Below are 23,168 nucleotides of genomic sequence, written 5' to 3' on the forward strand. Positions count from 1 at the left end.
ATACAACTTGATGAACTTCTGCCCATTTTTCATTTGTCTGGATATGTAACGGTTTCCATTTCCGCATCAGGACTTCATTTTTAAGATAGTAACATTCTGGGATACATTCAGCTTCTTCTTCTGTGTATGTTTTTTGATACAACTACTTTATTTTTTCACCTTTTTGTTGTAATTCAACTACCCTCATTAAACTAAAAATATCCACTTTGTCCTCCATCTGTTCTCGTTTATTTCCTCAACCATCTGATCAAACAGTTTTTAATAATTGAACTTCAACTTCCTTATCTTTGTTCTTGATTTCTCCTCCTGTTTCAGCCTATGACTTTGTGACCTTGTTACCAGATTCAGGAAAAATCTCAGGTTATACTTACTGCAACATCTTAATTGCCTGATTTTCCACTGGTTTTTCAACCACTGTATGCCTCACACCCACCCGTGATCCAGCTGTATCATTCCCAAGAATTGTGCATGTTTTCTTATCAACACACACATCAGGAGCAGAAACAGGTCCCTCTATCTGCTCTGCATTTCAATAAGATCATAAATGTGGTCTCCGCTCCACATTGCTGTCCATCCCTTCCTATTCAAGAATTTAGTATTCCCTGCATTAAAAGTCACGAATGACCCTGTGTCCACTGCCTTCTAGGGAAGACAGTTCCAAAGACCCATGACCTACTGAGAGAAAACATTCCTCCTCTTCGTCGCATTAAATGGAAGATTATTAAAAAGGAGGTTATTTTAAAACTACCCTAGTTCTAGTCTCTCCCACAAGCTGAAACCTCCTTCTAGCATCTACTCTCAACATCTTATGTGTTTCAACATGAAGTGATTATCAATAACACCAAAAAGGCCCTCATACATACACAATGTCAGCTGGTCATCATTGGTTGTAGGATGTGTTGGTATCTATGTGCGCTATGGGATTACCAGGCTCGGGTGAGGTTTGGACTGGAGCCTCCAAGCCTGTTCCTCCCTCACTCTATCCCCCTCATCCAGATCCTCCACCATATCCAGATGTTAAATTGCCTGATAAAATGGCTGCTGTGCATGCACAAATGGCACTGGAATGTCAGCTGACTGTGGTTCTGTGTATCTGTGCCTGCGTAGAGTCATACAGCATGGAAATAGACCCTTCAGTACAACTTATCCATGCCAATCAGACCTCCCAATCTGACCTAGTCCCATTTGCCAGCATTTAGCTCATATCCTTCTAAACGCTTCCTATTCATATACCTATCCAGATGCCTTTTAAATGTTGTAATTCTACCAGCCTCCACCACCCTCTGCATGAAAAAGTTACTCCTCAGGTACTTTTTAAGTCTTTCCCCTCTCACCTTAAAGCTATGCCCTCTAGTTTTGGACTCTCCCACCCTAGGAAAAACACCTGGGCTATTCACCCTATCCATGCCCCTCATGATTTTATAAACCTCTATAAGGTCACCCCTCAGCCTCTGATGCTCTGGGGGGGAGAAAAGCTTCAGCCTATCCAGCTTCTCCATATAACTCAAGCGCTCCAGTCCTGGCACCATCCTTATAAATCTTTTCTGCATCCTTTCAAGTTTAACAACATCCTTCCTGAAGAAGGGTAACCAGAATTGTATGCAGTATTCTCATGGACTCATCAACATCCTTTACAGCTGCAACATGTTCCTGGTTGTTTCATATTCTTGTAAATGCAAATGTAAAAGCAAGATTTAACTGGTGCTCAGAGCAGAGTCGCAGTGAAATATTCAGTGTATTATCAATCATCTTGAAAATTTGGGCTGCCAGTGATTTCCATAAATATTTTGATATTTGGGAGGGGATTTTAACAAGTGGATACATTGGAAACTGAATTGGAAAGAAAAGCAGCCATTAAACCCAGAAAATTAGTTTACTATTTATCAACAATTGGTTGATTTCCTTTTGGTAACAGCATCTGAATAAACATCAGAATTGCATCTAGCTAGATGGCAGTGCTCTGTTTGACATCATTGACACAGATTCTGCCAGACCTACTGAGTTCCTCCAGCACCTTCTGTTTTTATGTGTGTGTGTAATTAAGGTTGACTTTGTAGTTACTTATTGTATTGTTGTTGTTTCACATCATGGGTATCCCTCTTTGTTATTTGGAGGAAACAGTAAGGGATGAGGAAAAATAAACAGACGTATGTGTTAGAAATATAAGAATCATTCTTTTTCCTTCATTAACTTTCCAACTTCATCTTATAAGAATAGGCTTATCCAACTGACAACTGATATGCTGATCTGACAACAGCAGTTGCAATTGCTTAGGATCACCAATGGCAAGATGGGTGCTGCATGCGGTACCACTAGCCAGCCTCTGGTGAAAGCGTAGCCATACGAGTGTAAGCCTTACTTCAGTTCGGAGTCCTTTTTTTTGCTTCTAGCTCTTTCCAGTCTACTTCAAAGAATATCAGTTTACAGTCAACCACAACGTTAAGCAGTTCAAGCATGTTTATTATTTTTCTTGGAGACAACCACGAGTATTTTTCACATTGCTGGATTCCCCAAGTTCGGAATTGCACACAAAACCTGACTCTCTTCTACACACAAAATGAAACTTGCATTAAAAAAAGGAATTCTCATTCAATCTGTGCACAGATAATCTGTTATTTCCTGCACTGATTCATACAGGTAAATTCCCAAGTATCAGTTATGAAATCTTCACAGAACAAAGAACAGTATGTCACAGGAACAGGCCCTTTAGCTCACTAAAAATGCATGATGCATTTCTAAACTAAAACTCTTTTGCCATTATGCAGTCCGTATTCCTCTACTCCCTGTCTGTTTATATATCTTCCAAGATGCCTTTTACATGGTGTTATTGTATCCCCTTTCCCCACCTTCTCTGGCAACTCATTCCAGGCACTTCACACCCTCTGTGTAAAACAGAAACTTGCCTCTCACATCTCCTTTAAACTTACCTCCTTTTACCTTCAACCTATGTCACCCAGTTATTGACATTTCCACCCTGGGAAAAAGACACCGACTATCCATGCTTCTCATAATTGTGTAAATTTCTAACAGGTCACCCCTCATCCTTCGATGTTCAAGTGAAAACAAGTCAAATTTTTCCAATCTCTCCTCAGAGCTGATACCCTCCAACATCCTGGTAAACCTTTTCTGTGCCCTCTCCAAAGCCTCCACATCCTTCTGGTAGTGTGGTGACCAGAACTGTACGCTGTATTCCAAATGTGGCCTAACTAAGGTTCTGTACAGCTGCAACATGACTTGCCAATTTTTATACTCTACGCCCCAGTCAATGAAGGCTAGCATGCCATATGCCTTCTTAACCTTCTTATCTACTTGTGTTGCCAATTTAAGAGAACTGTGGACCTGCACACCTAGATCCCTCTGTGTATTGATGCTGTTAAGGGTTCTGCCATTTACTGTATACTTCCTTTCTGCGATAAATCTTCCAAAATGTATCACCTTGCATTTGTACAGGTTAAACTCCATCAGCTATGTCTCCACCAAAGTCTCCAGCCTATTTATATCCTGCTGTACTATCTGGAAATTCTCCTCACCATCCAATGCTCCCCCAATCTTTGTGTCATCTGAAAACTTACTAATCAGGTCATCTACATTCTCCTCCAAATCATTAATATATATTACAAACAACAGGGGTCCCAGCATTGATCCCTGTGGAACACCACTGGTCACAGATCTCTAGTCGGAAAAACATTCCACCACTACCCTCTGTCTTCTATGACTAAACCAGTTCTGGATCCATTTTATCAGCTCACCACGGATCCCATGTGACTTTACTGTTTGTATCAACCTGCCATGAGGACCTTGCCAAAGGCCTTGCTAAAGTCCATAGAGTAAACATCCACTGCCCTGCCCTCATGAATCATCTTTGTTACTTCCTCAAAAAAATCAGTCCAGCTTGAGAGACACGACCTCCCCCACACAAAGCCATGCTGCTTATCACTAACAAGTCTATATTTTTGCAAATGTGAATAAAGCCTATCCCTAAGGATCTTCTCAAATAATGTCACCACTACTGACATAAGGCTAACTGACCTACAATTTCCTGACATTCTCATGACTTGTTGGGGATTGGTAGGTTGGTTGTGGAGGATGAGGCGTGTGGGGTTGAGGGCTGCAGATGAATCTGATCTGCTCTGGTGCATCTCTAGCATGCCAAAGAAATGGGATTTCTCCATGAATGTGTGAACTTTGATAAGACCAGCTTTGGATAGGATGTTGTATTAATACTCCATGGATTTTCCATTTCCTAATTATGATTGTGGCTCCCAATATGCTGCTGATTTCCAGAGCTTCTGAGAAAGACCTGGTAATGCATGAAGTTAGATTCATTCTTTATGAGCATTATAATGTCAACATGCTGCAAAATGGTGCATCAATGGACCTATCACCATCTTGGTATCTCCTTCCCGTTATGGCATAACTCCTATTGTGAGAATAGTCACGTACAGAACCAGAAAAGCCCGTCACTTTGGCTCTTGATTGGAGAAGCCTCTTAGAACAGGCTCAACGTGTCAGTCACTTCCTGACACGCCCAGTTGGACCATGAGGAAAATTGTGTCTATGTTCACTTGCAGTAACTTTGTTTTCTCACTCATTCAATTGAGGTATTCTGGATTTTGTTTACTAAAGTTGATGATAAATTCTAAATACACCATACAAAATCCAAGGGCCAGTATGTTTCAGTGATCTATCAATCTGTCTGCAAATATTTAAAGATCTCAACATCTTCCTGATCACTCCTGAAATTTAAATTGATTTTTATCATCAAATCAATGTCCAACTGCTCTTAAAATTACTGTTGTCAATATTGCAGTGAAGTGAGTTCCTGATTCTGGCTCCAAACAACACAGAGATGGCTCCACTAAAGTGTCTCCATATGTGAAGTTGGTCTCCATCCTATTAGAGAACAACAAAACTTAAAGCACCTTCTAAGAATATGATAACATTGTCCATTTAGCTTGTATTCCTTTAATTTCAGTTGAATAATTAGTGACATGAACTATACATCGATCATTTTATTTTAAACACTCAAAATTTGTAAATATCCAGAGTTAAGCATAACAGATGACTCAGCAAATAAACAATCCCAGCAGAAGGCACATGACACTTCTTCCATCACATTTGTGATCCCTGACCTACATTGGCTCCTGGTCTGGCAAAGTTTTAATATTAAAATTCTGATGCTTTGTTTAAATTTCTTCATGATTTTGTTTTTCATTGTCAAACTCCTTGCAACCTCCTCTAACTCTACAGTCCTCTGAGATCTCTGCACTGCTGTAATTCTAGTCTTTTGAGTAGCTATGATTCTAATCATTCCTTCATTTTTTTTTTTGAAAATATATTTTATTCATGAAATTTATAAAGGCACTTAACATGACCTGTGACGATACTATGGCTTTAAGAGGTGTATTTTGTCCTTTTTTTTGTGAGGCAAAGTTGAGACTAAGTCCATTCAGAGCCAATAAAAAGCTTGTGAGGCCTTGGGGTTTTTAAAAAAGAGTTAGAACAATAGAAGCAGCCTGAATAGATGGAGTCAAGATCCCACAGAACTAGGAGTTTTTGTTTTAGTTTTAATTTTTCAGTAGCATTTGCTGGGGTCTTGAAGCTGGGTTTGGAAGCTGCAGTACAGCTCTCCCTGTTACACACTCTCTCAGTCTTCTCTTGATGTTTTTCCTCCTGGACTAGAGAATTGCATGTGAGACATTCTATTTTACTGAATTTGCCTTTGCCAAGGGCGTGTTTATGGGATGTTACTATATTAGAACAGATACTGTTTAGTCGTTAAATAACCTGTTATTTTCTATTTGTGTTGTTATTCCAATTTCTTCCTTCTTTTGTTGTATTTTGACTATAGTGTATGAATAAAGTGTGTTTTCCTTCAATACTGGTATTTTGAACAATCAAATTACATCTGGAATGCAACACATAACACTTGCCTTGAAAATACGAAAAACTTAGGGTCTAGGCTATCTTCTTAATATATTTTGAGGGGATTTGGTCTGGTCCATAACTGATTATACTAAGTTAATATTACATTAAGTGCAAAACATATAATATATGATACTTTGATGTGTCTCATTGCATTTACAATCAATTTGTTTGTAATTAGGGGAGGTGAAGGAGTGGTATTGTCACCCAGGTAATGTTCCGGGTATCCAGTCTCCAATCCAATCACAGCAGATGGTGTAAATTGAATTAGTAAAAATCTGGAGTTAAAGTGCCATTGTTGATCCTTATGTCTTAGTCAATGGTGCCAGGTGGTTCATGTGGTTTCATTCATTCCTTTTGAGTTTGTAACAATAGATAAAACTGAGCGACTTTCAAAGGGTATATGGTCACATGTAGGCCAGATGAGGTACAGATGGCAGTATCCTCTCTAAACAAGTTTTTACAACAACGAGACAACAAGGTGCAGGGCTGGATGAACACAGCAGGCCAAGCAGCATCATAGGAGCAGAGAGGCTGAACCTGTTTCAGAGACTAGTCATGCAAGCAATGTGATACAGTTATACTCTTGGAATCAGACTTGGTATGAGTCTCACTACTCCAAATAACACTATCATCAACTGTCCCAACAATAGGACAGATCCAAATAGAGGAGGTGACACAGTTCTATGAACAAAGTATATTTATGAAAGCTGACTGATCATTTTATTTTAAGCAATGTATATTTCATGTCATTAATTCTGCAATTGAGATTAAATGGATACAAGCTGAATGAACTATAAACTAGCTCTTGTTATCATATTCCTGGAAGGTATTTTAAGTTTTGTTGGTCTGTAATAGGAAAGAGCTACGTATTGAGACATTTCAGTGAAGCTACTTATGCATAAGTTGAAAGCAGAATCAGGAACTCTCTTAATTGTGACATTGACATCAAAGGTATACAAGTGGGAATTGCACTTGGAGTCCTCAATATTGATTCCAGGTTCCATGAAGTCTCATGGTATCATGTCAGACATGAACTCAGAAACCCATTACTGATTATGGTCAGCGTGCTGGCTCAGTGGTTAGCACTGCTGCCTAACAGTGCCAGGGACCCTGGTTCAATTCCACCCTCGAGCAACTGTCTGTGTGGAGTTTACACATTCTCCCTGTGTCTGTATGGGTTTCCTCTGGGTGCTCCAGTTTCCTCCGAAGATGTGCAGGATAGGTGGATTGGCGAGGCTAAACTGCCCATAGTGTCCAGGGATGTGCAGGCTAGGTGGGTTAGCCGTGGGAAATGCAGCGTTACAGGGACAAACTGGTGGGGGGTGCAGTGTTTGGGGGGTGGAGGGGGAAGGGTCTGGGTGGGATGCTCTTCGGAGGGGTGCTGTGGACTCAATGGGCTGAATGGCTTGCCTCCGTGCTGTAGGAGTTCGATGATTACCATGTGCCGCATGCCTTGGCTAATGAATCAGTGCTCCTCCATTTTAAACAGCATGTGGACGAAGCACTGAGTATGGCAAAGGTGTGGAATGTACTCTGGGTTGGGCACTTCAGTATCTACTAGCAGAAGCGGCACTGCAGCACCAAAACTGATCAAGTCCAAGGTAAAGATATAGCTGCTGGACTGGGTCTGCAGCAGCTGGTGATGGAACCAACAAGAGGGAAAATCATACTTGACCTCATCCTCACTAATTTGCCTGCCACATAAGCACCTGTCCTTGACTTCACATTGAAAGTACCCTTTATTATGTTGTGTTTAAGGGTCGAACTTCAAGCAGATCTAGCAGCTCCAGGACTTGCATCCATGAGGCACTATGAGCCATCAGCACCAGCAGCAGGATTGTACTCCATCACAATCTGCGATCTAATGGCCTGGCATATCCCTTACTCAGCCATTACTGTCAAGCCAGGGGATCAACCATGGTTCAATGGAGAGTGTAGGATGGCCTGCCTAAATTTGAGATGTCAACTTGGTGAGTCTACAGTACAGGATTCCTTGCATGCCAAAAAGCATAAGCAGCAGATGATGAGCAGAGCTAAGCGATTCCAGAGCTAATGGATCAGATCAAAGTTCAGTCACATTTAATCGTGAATGGTGGTGGACAATTAAACTCACTGGAGGGGGTGGCCCCACAAATATCCCCATCCTCAATGATGGAAGAGCCTAGCACATCAGTGCAAAAGATTAGGCTGAAGTGTTTGGAGCAATGTTCAATCAGAAATGCCAAGTAGATGATCCATTTCAGCTGCCTTCAGTGGTCTTCAGCCATTTTAATTCACTCCACGTGATGTTCAAGAAACAATTGGAGACGCTGGGTACTGCAAAGTCTATGGGCCCTGACAACATTCTGGCAATAGTAATGAAGAACTCTGCTCCAGTACCTCCCACTCTCTTAGACAAGCTCTTCCAGTACAATTACAAACACTGGCATCGACCCAACAATGTGGAAAATTGCTCATGTATGTACACAAAAAGCAAGACTAATCCAACCTGGCCAATTACCGCCCCATCAGTCTACTCTTGATCATCAATAAAATGATGGAAGGTGTCAGTAACAGTGCTATCAAGCAGCACCTGCTCAGAAATCACCTGCTCAGTGATGCCCAGTTTAGGTTCCACCAGGGCCACTCAGCTCCTGATCTCATTACAGCCTTGGTTCAAGCATTGAGAAAAGAGCTGAATTCTAGGGGTGAGGTCATAGTGACAGCCCTTGACACTGGTTGGTGTCCCAAAGGTGCAGTTAAAGCAAGCTCTTATATAATTGAAGCAGAACTTCACTGCTCCTGTTCATTCATCTTCTTGCAACAAAAGACTAACATTCCATTTACCTTCCTAATAGCTTACAGCATCAGCATGTTGGCCTTCAATGAATTAGCGACAAGAACATCTTGGTTCCTTTGTACATGTACACTTTCCTACCTCTTACCATTTAAGAAATACTCAGCACATCTGTTTCTCTGCCCAAAGTGAAGGACCTCCTATTTATCTACATGTGTTTTTCCATGTTCTTGCCCATTCGGTAAGTCTGTCCAAATCATCCTGAAGCCGCTTTACATCTTCCTAACAACACACATTCCCTCAGTTTTGTATTATCTGTAAATTTAGAAGTATTAAATTTGTTCCCCAAATCCAAAACCAGAAATTGCCGGAAAAACTCCGCAGGTCTGGCAGCATTTGTGGAGAGAAATCAGAGTTAATGGTCCAGTGACCCTTCTTCAAAACTGATGGTAGCCAGGAAAAGATTAGTTTTTATACAGAAGACCGGGTAGGTGGGTAAGGAGTAAATGATAGGTGGCGATAGAGCCCAAAGAGAGAAAAAAACAGTTAGACAGACAAAGAAGTGGACAACAATCAGCCCAGGAGGATGAATAGCTGACAATGGGGACTGTTGGTTCAGAAGTCACATGACACCAGGTTATAGTCCAACAGGTTTTTTTGAAATCACAAACTTTTGTAGCACTGCTCTTTCATCAGGTGGAGTGAAGAGAAGCACACAGGCACAGAATTTTTAGGTTAAGAGATCAAAAGACCATACAAATAGTATGAGTGGAGTGTCGACAGGCTGAATAAAATGTCTCTGCAAGTGATCAAAAGTGTCTGACGGTGTGTGTAAAATATCAACAGCTGAATAGCAAGTGAAGGGATGAGCTATAATCCAATTAATTGAGGCAGAGAGATAACTACAAAAAGTCAAAAATATGGTGGTGCTGGAAACAAGCCAAAGAGTCGCATGCTGAGGGTCTAACCAAAGTAACAAGTAATCCAAAACTGTACAAACTAATTAAGGTAGAGAGATCACAACAAGTTATTGAGGTGATGGTGTCAAAACAGGACAGTTTTACAGATACAGAACGATATGGTCGTGTCACATATAGTGTGACATGAACCCAAGGTCCCGGTTGGGGCCGTCTTCATGGGTACAGAACTTGGCTATCAGTTTCTGCTCAGCAATTCTGTGTTGCTGTGTATCTCTAAGGCTGCCATGGAGGATGCTTACCTTAAGATAGCAGACTGTGAATGTCTTTGACAGCTGAAGTGCTCCTTGACTGGGAGGGAACATTCCTGTCTCAGTATTGTTGCGTGGTGTCCAAGGCAACAGATGAATGGACACTGTGCAGTGCTCCAAAAGCTTGTGATTTCAAATAAACCTGTTGGACTATACCCTGGTGTCATGTGACTTGTGACCTTGTCCACCCCAGTCTAATATTGGCACCTCCACGTCACAGAGACTTTAATGGCTAACAATGGGTAGTGTGTAATAACAGACTATATGATAACAACGCCTGGTGTGTGGGGGTTGGGGTAAGGACATGCAAGAAGGTGCCTCAAGCCCTCGAGTTGTTGAACTCAATATTGTGTCCAGAAGGCTATAGAGTTCCCGGTTTGCACTGAGCTTTGCTGGAACACTACAGCAAGCCTGAGACAGAGATGTTGGTTAGGGAACAGGGTGGTATGTTAAAGTGGCAGGCAACAGGAAACTCAGGGTATTTTTTGTGGGCAGAATGTAGGTGCTCTGTAAAGCAATCAACCAGTGTAGAGGAGACCACATTGTGAGCAGTGAATTCAGTAGACTAGATTGTGGGAAATGCAGGTAAAGCGCTGCTTCACCTGAAAGGTGTGTTTGGGCCCTTGGATACTGAGGAGGGAGGAGGTAAATGGGCAGCTGTTACACCTTCTGCTGTGGTATCGGAAGGTGCCGTCGAACTGTGGGCATGTTGGTAGTGAAGGAGGAGTTGTCCAGGAGGGAATGGTCCTGGTGGAAGGCTGACAGGGAAGTGGAGGGGAATATGTGTCTGGTGGTGGCATCCCACTGGAGATGGTGGAAATGGAATCTAATGTTCCAATGGATGTGGATGTTGGTGGGTTGGTAGGTGAGGACAAGGGGGATCTTGTCATTGTTGCAGGAGGGGAGAGAGGGGGTGAGGCTGACGTATAGGAGATGGGCTGGACCCAACTAAGGACTATGGTGCTGGGGAATCCTCGGTTGAGGAAGAAGGTGGACATTTGGAGGCCGCCTTGTCAAAGTTGGCATAATCAGAATCAGAGGAACTGGGGCAATGGAATAGAGTCTTTTGTTATCGGTGCTGCTTCCCTCTCTCATTCAGAATTGGAAAAGTTTTTCAATTTCGCTTCCAATTTCCACCCTGCTCTCGTCTTCACCTGGTCCATCCCTGACTCCTCCCTTCCCTTCGTCAACATCCATTTGTAGGGATAGGCAGACCACCAATATCCACTACAAACCCACTAACTCCCACAGTTACCTTTGATTATACATCCTCACACCCTGCTTCATGTAAACATCCCATTTGTCATTTCCTCATCAGTTTCTTGTTCCTCCTTTTGTTCGATTCTAAAATTCTCCAAATCCCCTGCTATTTCTGGCAACTTTATAGGCCTCTCATTTTAATCTTAAACAGCTCCGAACTTTCTTTGTCAGCCATGAATGTTTGACATCCTTTGAGTTTTTGCACCTTGAAGGAATGTGCAATTGCTGTATGTCATGGACATCATGGAAATATGTTGTCATTCCTTCGATATTGCTCAGTCAACATCATGGAAGTCCTCCCTAACAGCATTGCCAGTCTATGTACAGCAAAGGGACTGCAGTGGTCAAGGAAGTTAACTCATCACCACCTCCTCAAAGACAACAAAGGATGGTCAATTGAATGCTAACCCAGCCTGAGATGTCCATATCCCAAGAATGAATTTAAGAAAGTGAAAATATTAATTTCATCTCAAACATAAAGTCTGAGCGGTTTACACAGTTTTCAGCCTATCCACGTATTGCGGCAGATGATCTTAAACTGTTGTTTTTCTCTATTGTGCCCCAAGCTTTGTTCCGTCCCTTCACCTATAGCACTGACACCTAGTGTTGCAGACTGGTATGTCAACAGCTCTTTGCGCTGACTGACCAACAAGTTTTGGACAGATCAAGGAGTGCCTTTCAACAAGCTGATAATCCTCCAGCAGCAGCTGAGTTCACCAAATCACAGAATTATCATGTACAGAAGAAGGCAATTTGGCCCATCATGCAGCACCAGCTCTATTATTTACTCAGACTATTATCTGGTGCCAGTCTCCTGCCTTTTCCCCATATCCCTGCATACTGTTACTACACAAATAATCATCCAATATCCTCTTGAATGCCACAATTAAACATGCCTCTGCCACAGTTTCAGGCAGTGCATTCTGTATCCTAACAACTTGTTGCATGAAAAAGTTGTTTTTCTCACATCACATTTGCATCATTTGCACATCAAGTTAAATCTATGTTCTTCTTTTTGTTTCTTTTACAAGCAGAAAAAGCTACACCTTCTCTACTTTTTCTAGTCTGCTCATGATTTTGAAACCCTCAGTCAGATCTCCTCTTGGCCTTCTCCCCAGGGATAACAGTCCCAACTTCTTCAATCTATCAATTTAGCTCAAGTTTCTCATTCCTGGAACAACTCGAGAAAGTGCAGAGGCAATTTACTATATTAGTAAAGCCAAGAACACCGTAAGCTTTATTTGCTTCTCTCTCCACCTGTCCTGACATCTTTAATGATTTGTGCACATATACACATGAGTCCCTTTGCTCCTGCAAACCTTTGAGAATTGTAGCCCCGATTTTATATTGTCTTTTGGTGATCTTCTGACCAAAATACATGATCTCACACTTCTCTGCATTGAACCTCGTTTACCACCAATCTGCCCACTTCGCCAACTTGCCAATGTTCTGATTTGGTGCATCCCTGAAAATCCTCCACAGAACACAGTCTGTATGATCCTGATGAATGGAATGAACTTCTACAAAAGCCCATTACCTTGTTCACCTATTGGTGACTGCGAATGAGTCATAAGCTCTGGAATTTCCTTCCTAAGCGTCTCTTCCTCCCTCTCCTTGTATGTTTGTTAAAACTTGCTCCTTCGAACTTTGGTGATGTGTCCTATTATCTCCTTATGATGACATTTTGTTTATTAGCAGACCTGGATGCTGCTGGAGATATTTAAGGTTTTTGAATAAATGCATGTTTTTGTTGATGTCCGTGTAGTCTGTAGACTTAAAATTTCACACAACCTCTTACAAAATCTGCTTTGGACTGACAAACTAAATCATCTTGGCATTTCGTGGTTCCAATTTTTTTTATTCTTAAAGTTCAAAGCTTATTAAAGTATATATTATTTTGTAGCCTAGATCAGGAACATATTTTCAACCTTGTCTTTGTGTCCTATTTAATCTATGTTTCAATAAACAGGTCACATTGTTGAGGCTGTTAATGCCAAAGTGAGTTTAGCCTTACACACAATGAACAATCCCAAGGACACATTGTGATAGAACCCACTGCATATGCATTATTTTACTTAAAGTTCTAGTCACGTCTGTTTGGGCAAGGTTTCTTAGCAGGCTCTGTGAAGTGTGCAAATTTATCAAAGCACAACAAGTGCATAAAAGATGACTTAATGGAGGAGGTCTCGAAAGAAGTGTTCCAGTAATAAACCATGATTTTTAAAACAAAACAAGTTCTTTGCCACTTCCACATATCTGATTGGCCAATGAACTTTCACGGTTGTGAAACCTAAAAGAACAGCATTTTGTTCGACATGATTGTTGTTAGAACCAACAGTGAAAATTATATCTTTCAGTGACTTGTACACAAAGCTTTGAACCAGCTATATAATTTATCAGTGTCAGAATTTGGAATACTCTCAGCATGGACCTGCAAAACTCTCCCACATCTTACAATGTGAAACCTATTTGTTTTCCACTTTCTAAATCTCAATGCTGACTGCACTGTTTGAATATAAAGATGCTGTCCACAGCCAAGAAAAAGACCTATGGGTTATGTTCAAACCCACATCCAAAGACGATATTCTCTTGAAATGTCCTCATTCTTATGTGTTATTCTGTATAATTTATATTGTGCTGGAAATGAGAAAATAAACTTTAAGCTGACCAACATCTGACCTAGTGTTTGGGGAAATGTCATTTACAGATTCATCAATGCAATAGCAAAGGATTCACAAAGTGATCTTTAAAGAAATATACTTCATTTTTTGTGCGTGTAAATGCTTCAGCCTAGATTACATAGACCTTAGGAACATAGGAACTGAGGATCAATGAATTTATCTTATTAGGAAACTGGACTCGGACTGTGAGCTGTAGAGTCAAAGTTAGGATTGTGGTTCCAAATCATGTTCTGTGAACACACCTTTACACTGTGATTGTGGAATTGGTGACTATAACCTAATTCCACTAATCTGAGGGCTAACCCGAGTGATTCCTTAGAACTTAACTGTTTCCTTTTTCCTGCCAGTTTCTGCCATTGCATTTTACAGCATCCATTTTCATTTTGGAGCTGTTTCTCTCACATTTTGTCTTTTATCAATCTTAAAATGAAATGAATTATGACATAGGATTGGAAGAAGTTTTAGAGGTGCAGTACTAAAGGAACAAAACTGCAAAGGGTTAAAATATCTGAGACACATGCACTTTATTTTCATTCTAGTTTCCTTCGCATTGCCCCTTTCCTCCAGTTGCTCATTATGTGCAGAGCTTTCAGCTTTTTCAATTTGGGTTCCCAACCCTCCAGGAATTTCCAGGAGATCCTGGCAATTTAGTTTAAACAGGTTACTGCTTTAATAACCCCCAAGTAAAAACTTGAACAGAAAATAGTCATTAGCAGTTTAGGACTTGAACATTCCAGAAAAAAGTCACATTTTCTTGAAATTTTTCATTTTATACTTATCAGAACAATTTACAAGAAAAATTGAAGGAAAATAGTATTCGTGGTGTTAATACTTGCATATAATTTACATTGTTACTTTGTCTTGCATCAGGAAAATTTATAAGAAACAAATAACTTCACAATTTTGTTTTAACAAAATAAAAATATTGGCAAATGGAAAAAGGCTGGAGGCTACATGATACCTCCAAGAACATATCTGACCAGAGTTGGTAATTTTATCTGGTAGTGAAAGTTAAGTCTTTCAATATTTTTAAGGCAGAGGTGGATATATTTATAGTTGAGCAAAGGAGCAAAAGATTATCAGGGATAGGATGGGAATACAGATTTGAGCTAACAGTCAGATCAGCCATGATCTTATTGAATGGCAGAGCAGGCTTGAGGGGCTGAATGGCCTACTCCTGGTTCTAATTATATATTCGTATAGAAAAACAGTACTGCCATAGGAACTCTCCCACCAAGATCACACATAACAATAGTATGCATTTATAAACCATCTGTAAAACATCCTGAGTTGCTTCACAAGAGCATTATCAAACAATGTGACACCCAGCCATATGAGATATTGAGACTGGGAAAAGGTCGGTTTCAAGGAGCATCTTAATGGAGGGAAGAAGGACAGAGAGGTTTTTGGAGGAAATTACAATACTGAGGATCCAAACAGCTGAAAATCCTTGAAACACCATCAAGACTTTGCCTTGTATCACTGGTAATTCATAAAAATCCTGACATACCCAATTTGACATCATCGTCAGAGCATAATTATTACAACTGCTGACTTAGTCTAGGAGCATTCTATCAGCCCCTTCTCAAAATAACTGGGGATATACAGTAAATGTGACCTTGCAAATAATTTTGCCTGTATGAAAGTATATTGTTTCTTATTTAGCTACTAGTGTGGTATATCATCTTAGTGATGCTACCTGGTGGTATAGGAGAAGGTTAGATTCTTGTAGAATACAGAGGAAAACATGACTGTCTCAACCTCGTTATGATGTGGGGTGTTCTTCATGGAAAGCTTTAGGCAATGAATTTATTTAAGTTAAATAGATAAATCTGTCAAAGATTTAACCCTTCGAAAAATAGATCTCGGAATATTTGGACTATTTTTTGAGCTATGTTGCCCCACAGTTCCAAAGAATATAGGCGGGTTGCCTGCTCCCAAATCTTTACCAGCAGTGTTGATAAAGATAAAAATTAGTTTAGAGTGGCCATTTTTTTTCTTCCCTTTCTTGTCAGAATGCTGAATGTTACTTGAAATATTGCAGAACAAGAAGCACTTAGTTCACCATTTTAAGATGTGGAACATAGACAACTTTGGTTATAATTTGGTTATTGACCTAAAGAAACAGAAGCTGATTGGGAATGGGTTGAGACTTAAACTATTGCAATGCCATATTACCAAGTTGCCAGCAACCCAACATGCAGAAAATGCTATTTAATAGTTTTTAAACTACAAATGACATGCTTTGGCATTCTAACACTTAAACTTATATTTTGTTTTTGTTTAGAACTCAGTCAATCTTTTATGTACTTTTAAGAATATAGGTAGGTGCAACTTCTGGACACAACTATATCTGGTTTTCCCAATCTCTTGTCTGACTGGTGGAGGAAGACTTGATTTCTTAAGTGAGCTACTGAACAGTGCAAAATTTGGTGTAATCAAAATAGATCACGTGGAATGAAACGGAAAATGCAGGAAATTCTTGGTAGGTCAGGTGGAAGAAGAAAGAATTAATGTTTCGAGTCAATGACCATTTAGTTTGATTTTATCTGCCATCTGCAGTATTTTGCTTTGGTGTTAGTTTGGATGGAGTATATTTGAAGCTTCACCACAAACTGCTAAAGAAGGTGAATACTTGTCTGTGGAAATATTTACCTTCATAAATGATTGACAGACAGAGATGCAGGACAATGTTATTTAAGGAGTACAAGGCTTAAGCATTTTGGTCATGTCCAACATTTAGGCCTACCAGTTAATTGTTGTGGGTACAGAAACTGCTCCTGTGGGAAGTGCTTAACTTGCAGCTATCTTTTCCTGTAAGGCAGGACCATCTGTACCCGCTGAAAAATTGCTTTCTGTTTCCGGCATGCTAAATAATTTATGCCACTTTAATTGTTTTTAATGCCGGTAACAAGAAACGGAAAGTAATTTTAGTCTCTTGCCAAAAAAGACCATAAGTGGCTGTAATCTCCTCTTAGACTTGCTTGCATTTCCTAGTTGCACCAATGGTTCAAATATCTATTCACTCATTAGTAAAGGTATTAACATTTTCATATGTGTACAAATAATTCCCAAGCATTGTAACCTTGATTCACTTTCTGATCTCTCTTAGTCAGACACCAAACACTAGTAGCACAAATTGATGAGGATGGAATATTTTTTGCAGGGGATTTAAAAATGTCAGTGTACAGAGTAGGACATAAGGTTATTATTTTCCAGATTATTGTTTCCTTATTTGAAGTAGGTGAGTAGGTTTTACCTGGGGTTCATGCTTTTATCGTTTAGTACAAAGCTGAGATAAATGAAGGAACTTCTGTCAATTGTTATAGTAGGTCTCATAAATAGAGGGTACAAAAATTTTGTTCTACCAGTTTACTCAAACTTGAATAATGAGAAGACCCCTACAATAGGTTATATATTCAGCATTTAGTATATACAATGCAACTCCCATCAAAAACAGGAATATGAGAGACATACTTCAGCAATGCTATGGATTACAGCAAGTGGAAGTATCCTATGAAGGTTTTTGTCTTGCTAATGGCAAGCAGGAGCAGAGTCACTGACCTAAACCCAACAAAATTTGAACCAGGTCTGCACCATTGCTTTAGTTCATGCACTATTGATGCTAGGGGTGATTCCATTAAGACATGCACTGGAAATGCAGGTAACAATCAGAAAACACGCTGTGCATTGATATGTCTGTATGTAATTGAACAGTCAATGCCTCAAAGTAGAGGACAAACTATAACATCCTGTCGCAAGGACAAGTAATCAGAGGACAGGTATGTATGAATTGCACTTATCTTGTTAATCATGCCAAATTTATCAAAATAATTTATTACTCCCATAACCTGTACTCACTACCAGGAAATGCTGCAAACCTACAGAATTTGGCTCAAAACTATTTAAAAAATATTGGGACTTCAAATCTTAATTGGAAATATTAGGGTGGATTTCAACATAAGAGTCCAGACTGATATGGGCATTGTGTAATTTCAGTGGACATTAAAATTAGGTGAGCTTTGTGAAGAGTTAACTGGTTTGCAGTACTGGTTTTATCCCCAAATGGCAAATGCAAATCTATCCTATATCTTTTACTGAATCAAACTTAGTCCTACTATCTGAAATCATTATTTTTCACAATCAGGCAGCTTTTCTTACCATTACTTTTCCAGCCTACTTCACAATTTCCTTCCATCCCCCTTCCCCAAGAGGACATTCAAAGAAGACATAAGGGAGAGCAAAGTGTGCTCATCCCTTTGGGCAGTCATGTTACCCCTGCGGTCACCTGCTATACAATGTATAATAGCTATGGAACACCAACTTGGCTTTAGAGAGGGAAGAAGAACTAATCTCTGACTCAGCGTTAGCCAGTCAGGAAGCTCTGGGAAGACATGAAGACCTTTCTCAAAGTCACATTAAAAAGTGACTGTGTTGCATTTGAGGTTCAAAGGCAAGAGATGACTAATTTCAGTAAGTAGAACTAGGCCATTCAGCCCATCGAGTCTGCTCCGCCATTCGATCATTTAACGTTAATATTTTATCCCCTTACTAATCAATAACTATCTATCTGTGTCTTAAAGACAGTCAATTATGTGGAAGTGAATTCCATAGATTTGCCACCCTCTGGCTAAAGAAACTCCTCATTCTTAGAGAGTCTTGCCTTCCTTCTGAGGCTGTGACCTCGGGTTTTAGTCTCTGCTATGAGTGGAAAAAGTCATCTCCATGCTCATTCTATCCAGGCATCTCAGTATTCTGAAGTTTCCAATGAGACCAGCCCGAATATTTTTAAACTCCATGGAAAATAGACCCCAGAGTCCTCAACTACTCCTAATGTTTTTAATTATAGCTTTTATTGCACAGAAATGTTGGCCCTAATACTTGCTGGAGTGGGAATTCCAAACCCAGGTGAGAAATTCATGTCTGGCGTTCAACTATATTCATAGAGTTTTAACCCAATGCTGTGTAAGTTTTTTTTTGAAAGGGGTTCCCTGTGTGAGAGCCAGCCTAATTGACAGGCTTGATTCTTGTTGGGAGGGAATTGCTGGAGAAGAGGTGGCAGGCCAGGAAGAGGTTAGTTTGCACCAATGGGGAGGGGCAAAATGGATACAGTGTGATTTGGACAAAGGATAATCATTTCATGACAGGATTGATGACACAGCATTCTGAATAGAATATTGCAATTGTTATTTTCATGTCATATACTTAGATATAAGTAATTACCATCCTTACAACAACTACTCATTCAACAAATAGGGTCTTCTTCCTTCCTTAGCTGTAATGTGGTCTGTTTTACACAGCTGGGTTGGCACTGGCACTGGCACTGGAGCTGTCACTTTGAACTCTACTTGATTTCATGGAAGTGTATAAAATTCTCCAGCACAGAAAAAGGCCACTCAACCTAACGCATCCATGTCAGTGCTGTGTTCCAATTAAGTCTCCTCACAAATTTACTTGATCTCACTCTGTCAAACATAACCTTCTATTTCTTTCTCCCTCAGCTGCTTAATTAGCTGTCCCTTGAATCCATTCAAAAGTACACACTCTTTGAAAGCTTTCTTTGGTTTAATACCCAGCCAATTAGTGCCTCGTAAGTTAGCATCATCCATAAATAACTCTCATATGATCCCAATTTAGGGATCTGCAGTGATGTAGTTTTTAGCACATTTATTTCAGAAAATCATATAGATTGTTCAAGTTCTACTTGAGAATAGCTAATTAGTCAATGGCATGGTGGCTAAGTGGTTAGCACTGCTGCCTCACAGCATTAGAGACCCAGGTTCAATTCCAGCCTCTGGCGACTGTCTGTGTGGAGTTTGCACATTTTCCCTGCGTCAGTGTGGGTTTCCTCCCAGTTTCCTCTCACAATCCAAAGATGTGCAGGGTAGGTGGATTGGCTGTGTTAAATTGCCCATTGTGCCTAAGGATGCTTAGATTATGTGGGTTAGACATGGGAACTGTGGGATTAGGAGAATGGGTCTGGGTGGGATGTTCTTCAGAGGGGTGGTGTGGATCTGTTGGGCCAAATGGCCTGTTTCCACACTGTAGGGATTCTATGATTCTAAAATGTTGATTTGTTTTATTGGTAGCAGTAACTGACCATGAATGCTATGTCAGTCAACAGCTTGGATTCAGTGATTTGCATTCCTGTTTATTGCAAGTTATGAATATTGCAAGTTTTATCATCTTGGCTGATTTGTATTTTCAAACATAAGTTATTATTAGAAGTGATCGATCCTTCATTAATGACATCTTTTTGACATGGTATGTTAAAGCTCTGAGTTTTAAACCATCTCTGCAGCACAAGCGGTTCCTTATCATTGGATATGGGGATAGTGAAGAAATATATCACTGAAGTCCTGATCTAAAATGGCAGAGCATGTCTGAACAGCTGAATGGCTTACTCATGTTCCTACAAACTATTGCTATTAATTTGACAGGCAGAATGTGTCAAGTCAGCTGAAATGGTCTGACTGCCTTCGTGATGACTTCTGATTTCATTAGAATTAACAGAATTAGCAAAATAGTTACATTCAAACACAGATCAATAGAAGCTTGGTCTGTACTATGTTTAAATCTTGACAAACACCATGTTTCACTGTTTTCTTTTGTTAGGTGAAGGAGGAATGCCGTCTTCTAAATGCTCCTCCTATTCCTCCAAGGGATGCTAAAGGTGTTCCTACCCCAAGCCCACCGGTTCCTCCTCGATTTGCAAAGGCCCAGCTCCAGCAAGCCCATTCACCGAGCCCTAGTCTGTCCTATTACTCATCTGGTCTTCATGAGATGTAAGTGAAATAGATATAAAAAATGAATGAAAACTTTGTAGGATTTTGTGGGTCATTGATTTTTCTTAAATTAAAAAAATGTAGTTTAATCCAGCATCATTCAGGAAATGAATTCCCCCTTCCCTTCTTTATCATTAATAAAGCATTAATGTATACATATATTATTCAAAAATCTTCCACGTGTCCTGTCTATAAACCTAATATCCTTTTGGCACCATTTAGAACAATTAATTTTGTCAATGTTTAACACTGAAGATATCAATGTAAATACTTTATGATTGTATTTCTCCACATAAATAATCAACTTTCACTGTTTACCAATAAACTACCAAGGAATTTAAAATACTTTTTTGAGAAAAAGTTCACTTCTGCATAATTGAGATTTCGAAAGTCAGATTTTAGATAAAATTCAGAAAAATTACAAACTCCACAATAAAATCATTAATTCAATTTTTCTGTGTCTTTTACTCCATCCTTTCACATTTTTACTTCTAAGCCTGACCCTTCCTTCAAGTTTGGACTTTATATGGACTATTTACCTGAAAAGTTAGCAAAAGCGTACTGAGCAAGCAAAGCTTGGAGGATTCCCCAAAGTACATTTCAGAGTTGAAGGATATGTCCTCTGTTGTTAAGGGATGTGTATTTAACTGGCTAGGCTAGCGTTTATTATCCACCTCTCACAGTCCTGGAGAAGGCAGTAATGAATTGCTGCAGCTCTTTGGACGTAGAAGTCGCCACAATACTGTGGGGAAGGGAGTTCCAGGATTTTGACCCAATGACAGTGAAGGAATGGCGATATATTTCCAAGTCAGGATGGTGATTGACTTGGAGGGGAACTTGCAGGTGGTGGTGTTCCCATGTATCTGCTGCCCTTGTCCTTCAGAATCACATTATAGCCAATACAGATAAGGAAAGTTTGTGTTCTACAAATAGTGGTCTAAATTCTTCAATCGCATTAAAGCCAATTTGCTTTGAAGAAACAGCAGAACTGACTGTACACATCCCTTAACAGTACAGGACACATCTTTCAACTCTGAAATACAAAGCACTGAATTCAATCTTTTCAAAGATGACCTTAAGAAAAGCTCTCAAACTAGTTTTGCTGGACCTGGAATACCTTTCCAACCTTTGCAATGCCCTGACAATACATTGTATGGTACATGTGTTTTCTGATATTTTTAAAAACCTTATTCCCCAGTATCTCTTTTTTCCTCACACCTTGAACCTTACAGCATTTTTTTGGAACTATTTTTCTTGTTCTGTTTTTACGATTTGTGTTTGCATATGTATTTTTTAACTTCAAAGTTTGTTTCACTGTAACATTATATCACCTTCCATACAGCTATGAAGTTTCTTGCATTAAGCACCAGCCCTTACTGCTGCTTAAACCCACATTGACCTAATCCTGTGGTCAAGGATAGCAAACTTTGGTCTCCTTAATAAAGAGGAAAGATGTTCATTCTTAAAAAAAAAAAGGAATTTCATCAATCTAGAAAGAATACAAAGTTTGTAGTAGTGATCAGGAAACAATCCTTTTTGTAAGTGTTTTCAAAAGCCTCATTAATATTTTCAAAAATACCTCACTCCCGTGCTCCACGACTGAGCATCGTGCATAATATTACTGTTTCTGGAATCCATCAGGAGGTACAGGGATAAATCCCAGAAATTTGTTTTCTTCTAACACCATGTTATCATATATCAAGCCATTCTGCACCATATTATGAATCTCTGAGTGAACAATTTCCCTTTTCCCAAAGTTTCTAAACTCACATTCCCGCTGTACAATGCAGCATTCTCCAGAGCTACGCTAAAGCTAGGATTGATGTTAAAGTTTACAACTTAACCTTCCTAGATCTTTAACAAGTTGCAAATGTTGCATCCAACTTGCCATCTGGTGCAGATCACCTTCCCATCCATTCAGGTTTTTAACAAAAAGAAATTAAAAGGTATGTAAGAAATGTGTATTAATTTAGGACACGTTCACGATTTTCACAAAAAATATGGACAGTTGTGAAATGTCAGTACAGAGACTCTTGGTTGGTGTACTTTGACTTATTCAATTACTATAGCCTGGATTTTGCAGCTGTAATAATGGTAAAATCATCAACATCTGTTGTCAGTAATTGCTGTGAAACTGACAGCAGCTGTAAATTGCTGTCAGTAATTTTACACCTCTCCATGTGGTGTGTTGCTAGGACCTGACCTTCCTCTGGACTGGGAATCCTGACCTGTGCACTTTTGAGACGGTCCAGGTAGTTCTCTGCCTGTAGGATGCACAACTATGGTATCAGTCGCTGATCACATTCTGAAACCTGGGACTCAACCTTGTGCAACTGGTGACACCTCTTGCAGGTGTGTTCATATGGAACACCTGGACTGTCCATGATGCCTCGCGTACTGCAGTACATACACGCCACTTGGCCTTTTTGACTTGCTCTCCTGCAACTCTAAAAAAACTATGTATTACCCTTGAAGTAAGTACATGTATTATGAAAACTTAACAAGTTATT

The 23,168-nt window shown here is 39.8% G+C and overlaps 1 protein-coding gene across 3 annotated transcripts in view; it reads left to right on the forward strand.

Moving 5' to 3' along the window:
• The window catches only part of gareml (GRB2 associated, regulator of MAPK1-like), a 182,466-nt gene that overhangs the window by 136,063 nt on the left and 23,235 nt on the right, over positions 1-23,168 (forward strand). For all 3 annotated transcript variants that reach the window (XM_048596428.1, XM_048596429.1, XM_048596430.1), the window contains one exon: positions 20,489-20,658. In XM_048596428.1, coding sequence (XP_048452385.1) covers positions 20,489-20,658 — 170 coding nt within the window. The remainder of the gene's footprint in view (positions 1-20,488; positions 20,659-23,168) is intronic.

Source organism: Rhincodon typus, chromosome 5 (genome assembly GCF_021869965.1).
Source record: "Rhincodon typus isolate 14 chromosome 5, sRhiTyp1.1, whole genome shotgun sequence".
NCBI classification, from domain to species: Eukaryota; Metazoa; Chordata; class Chondrichthyes; order Orectolobiformes; family Rhincodontidae; genus Rhincodon; species Rhincodon typus.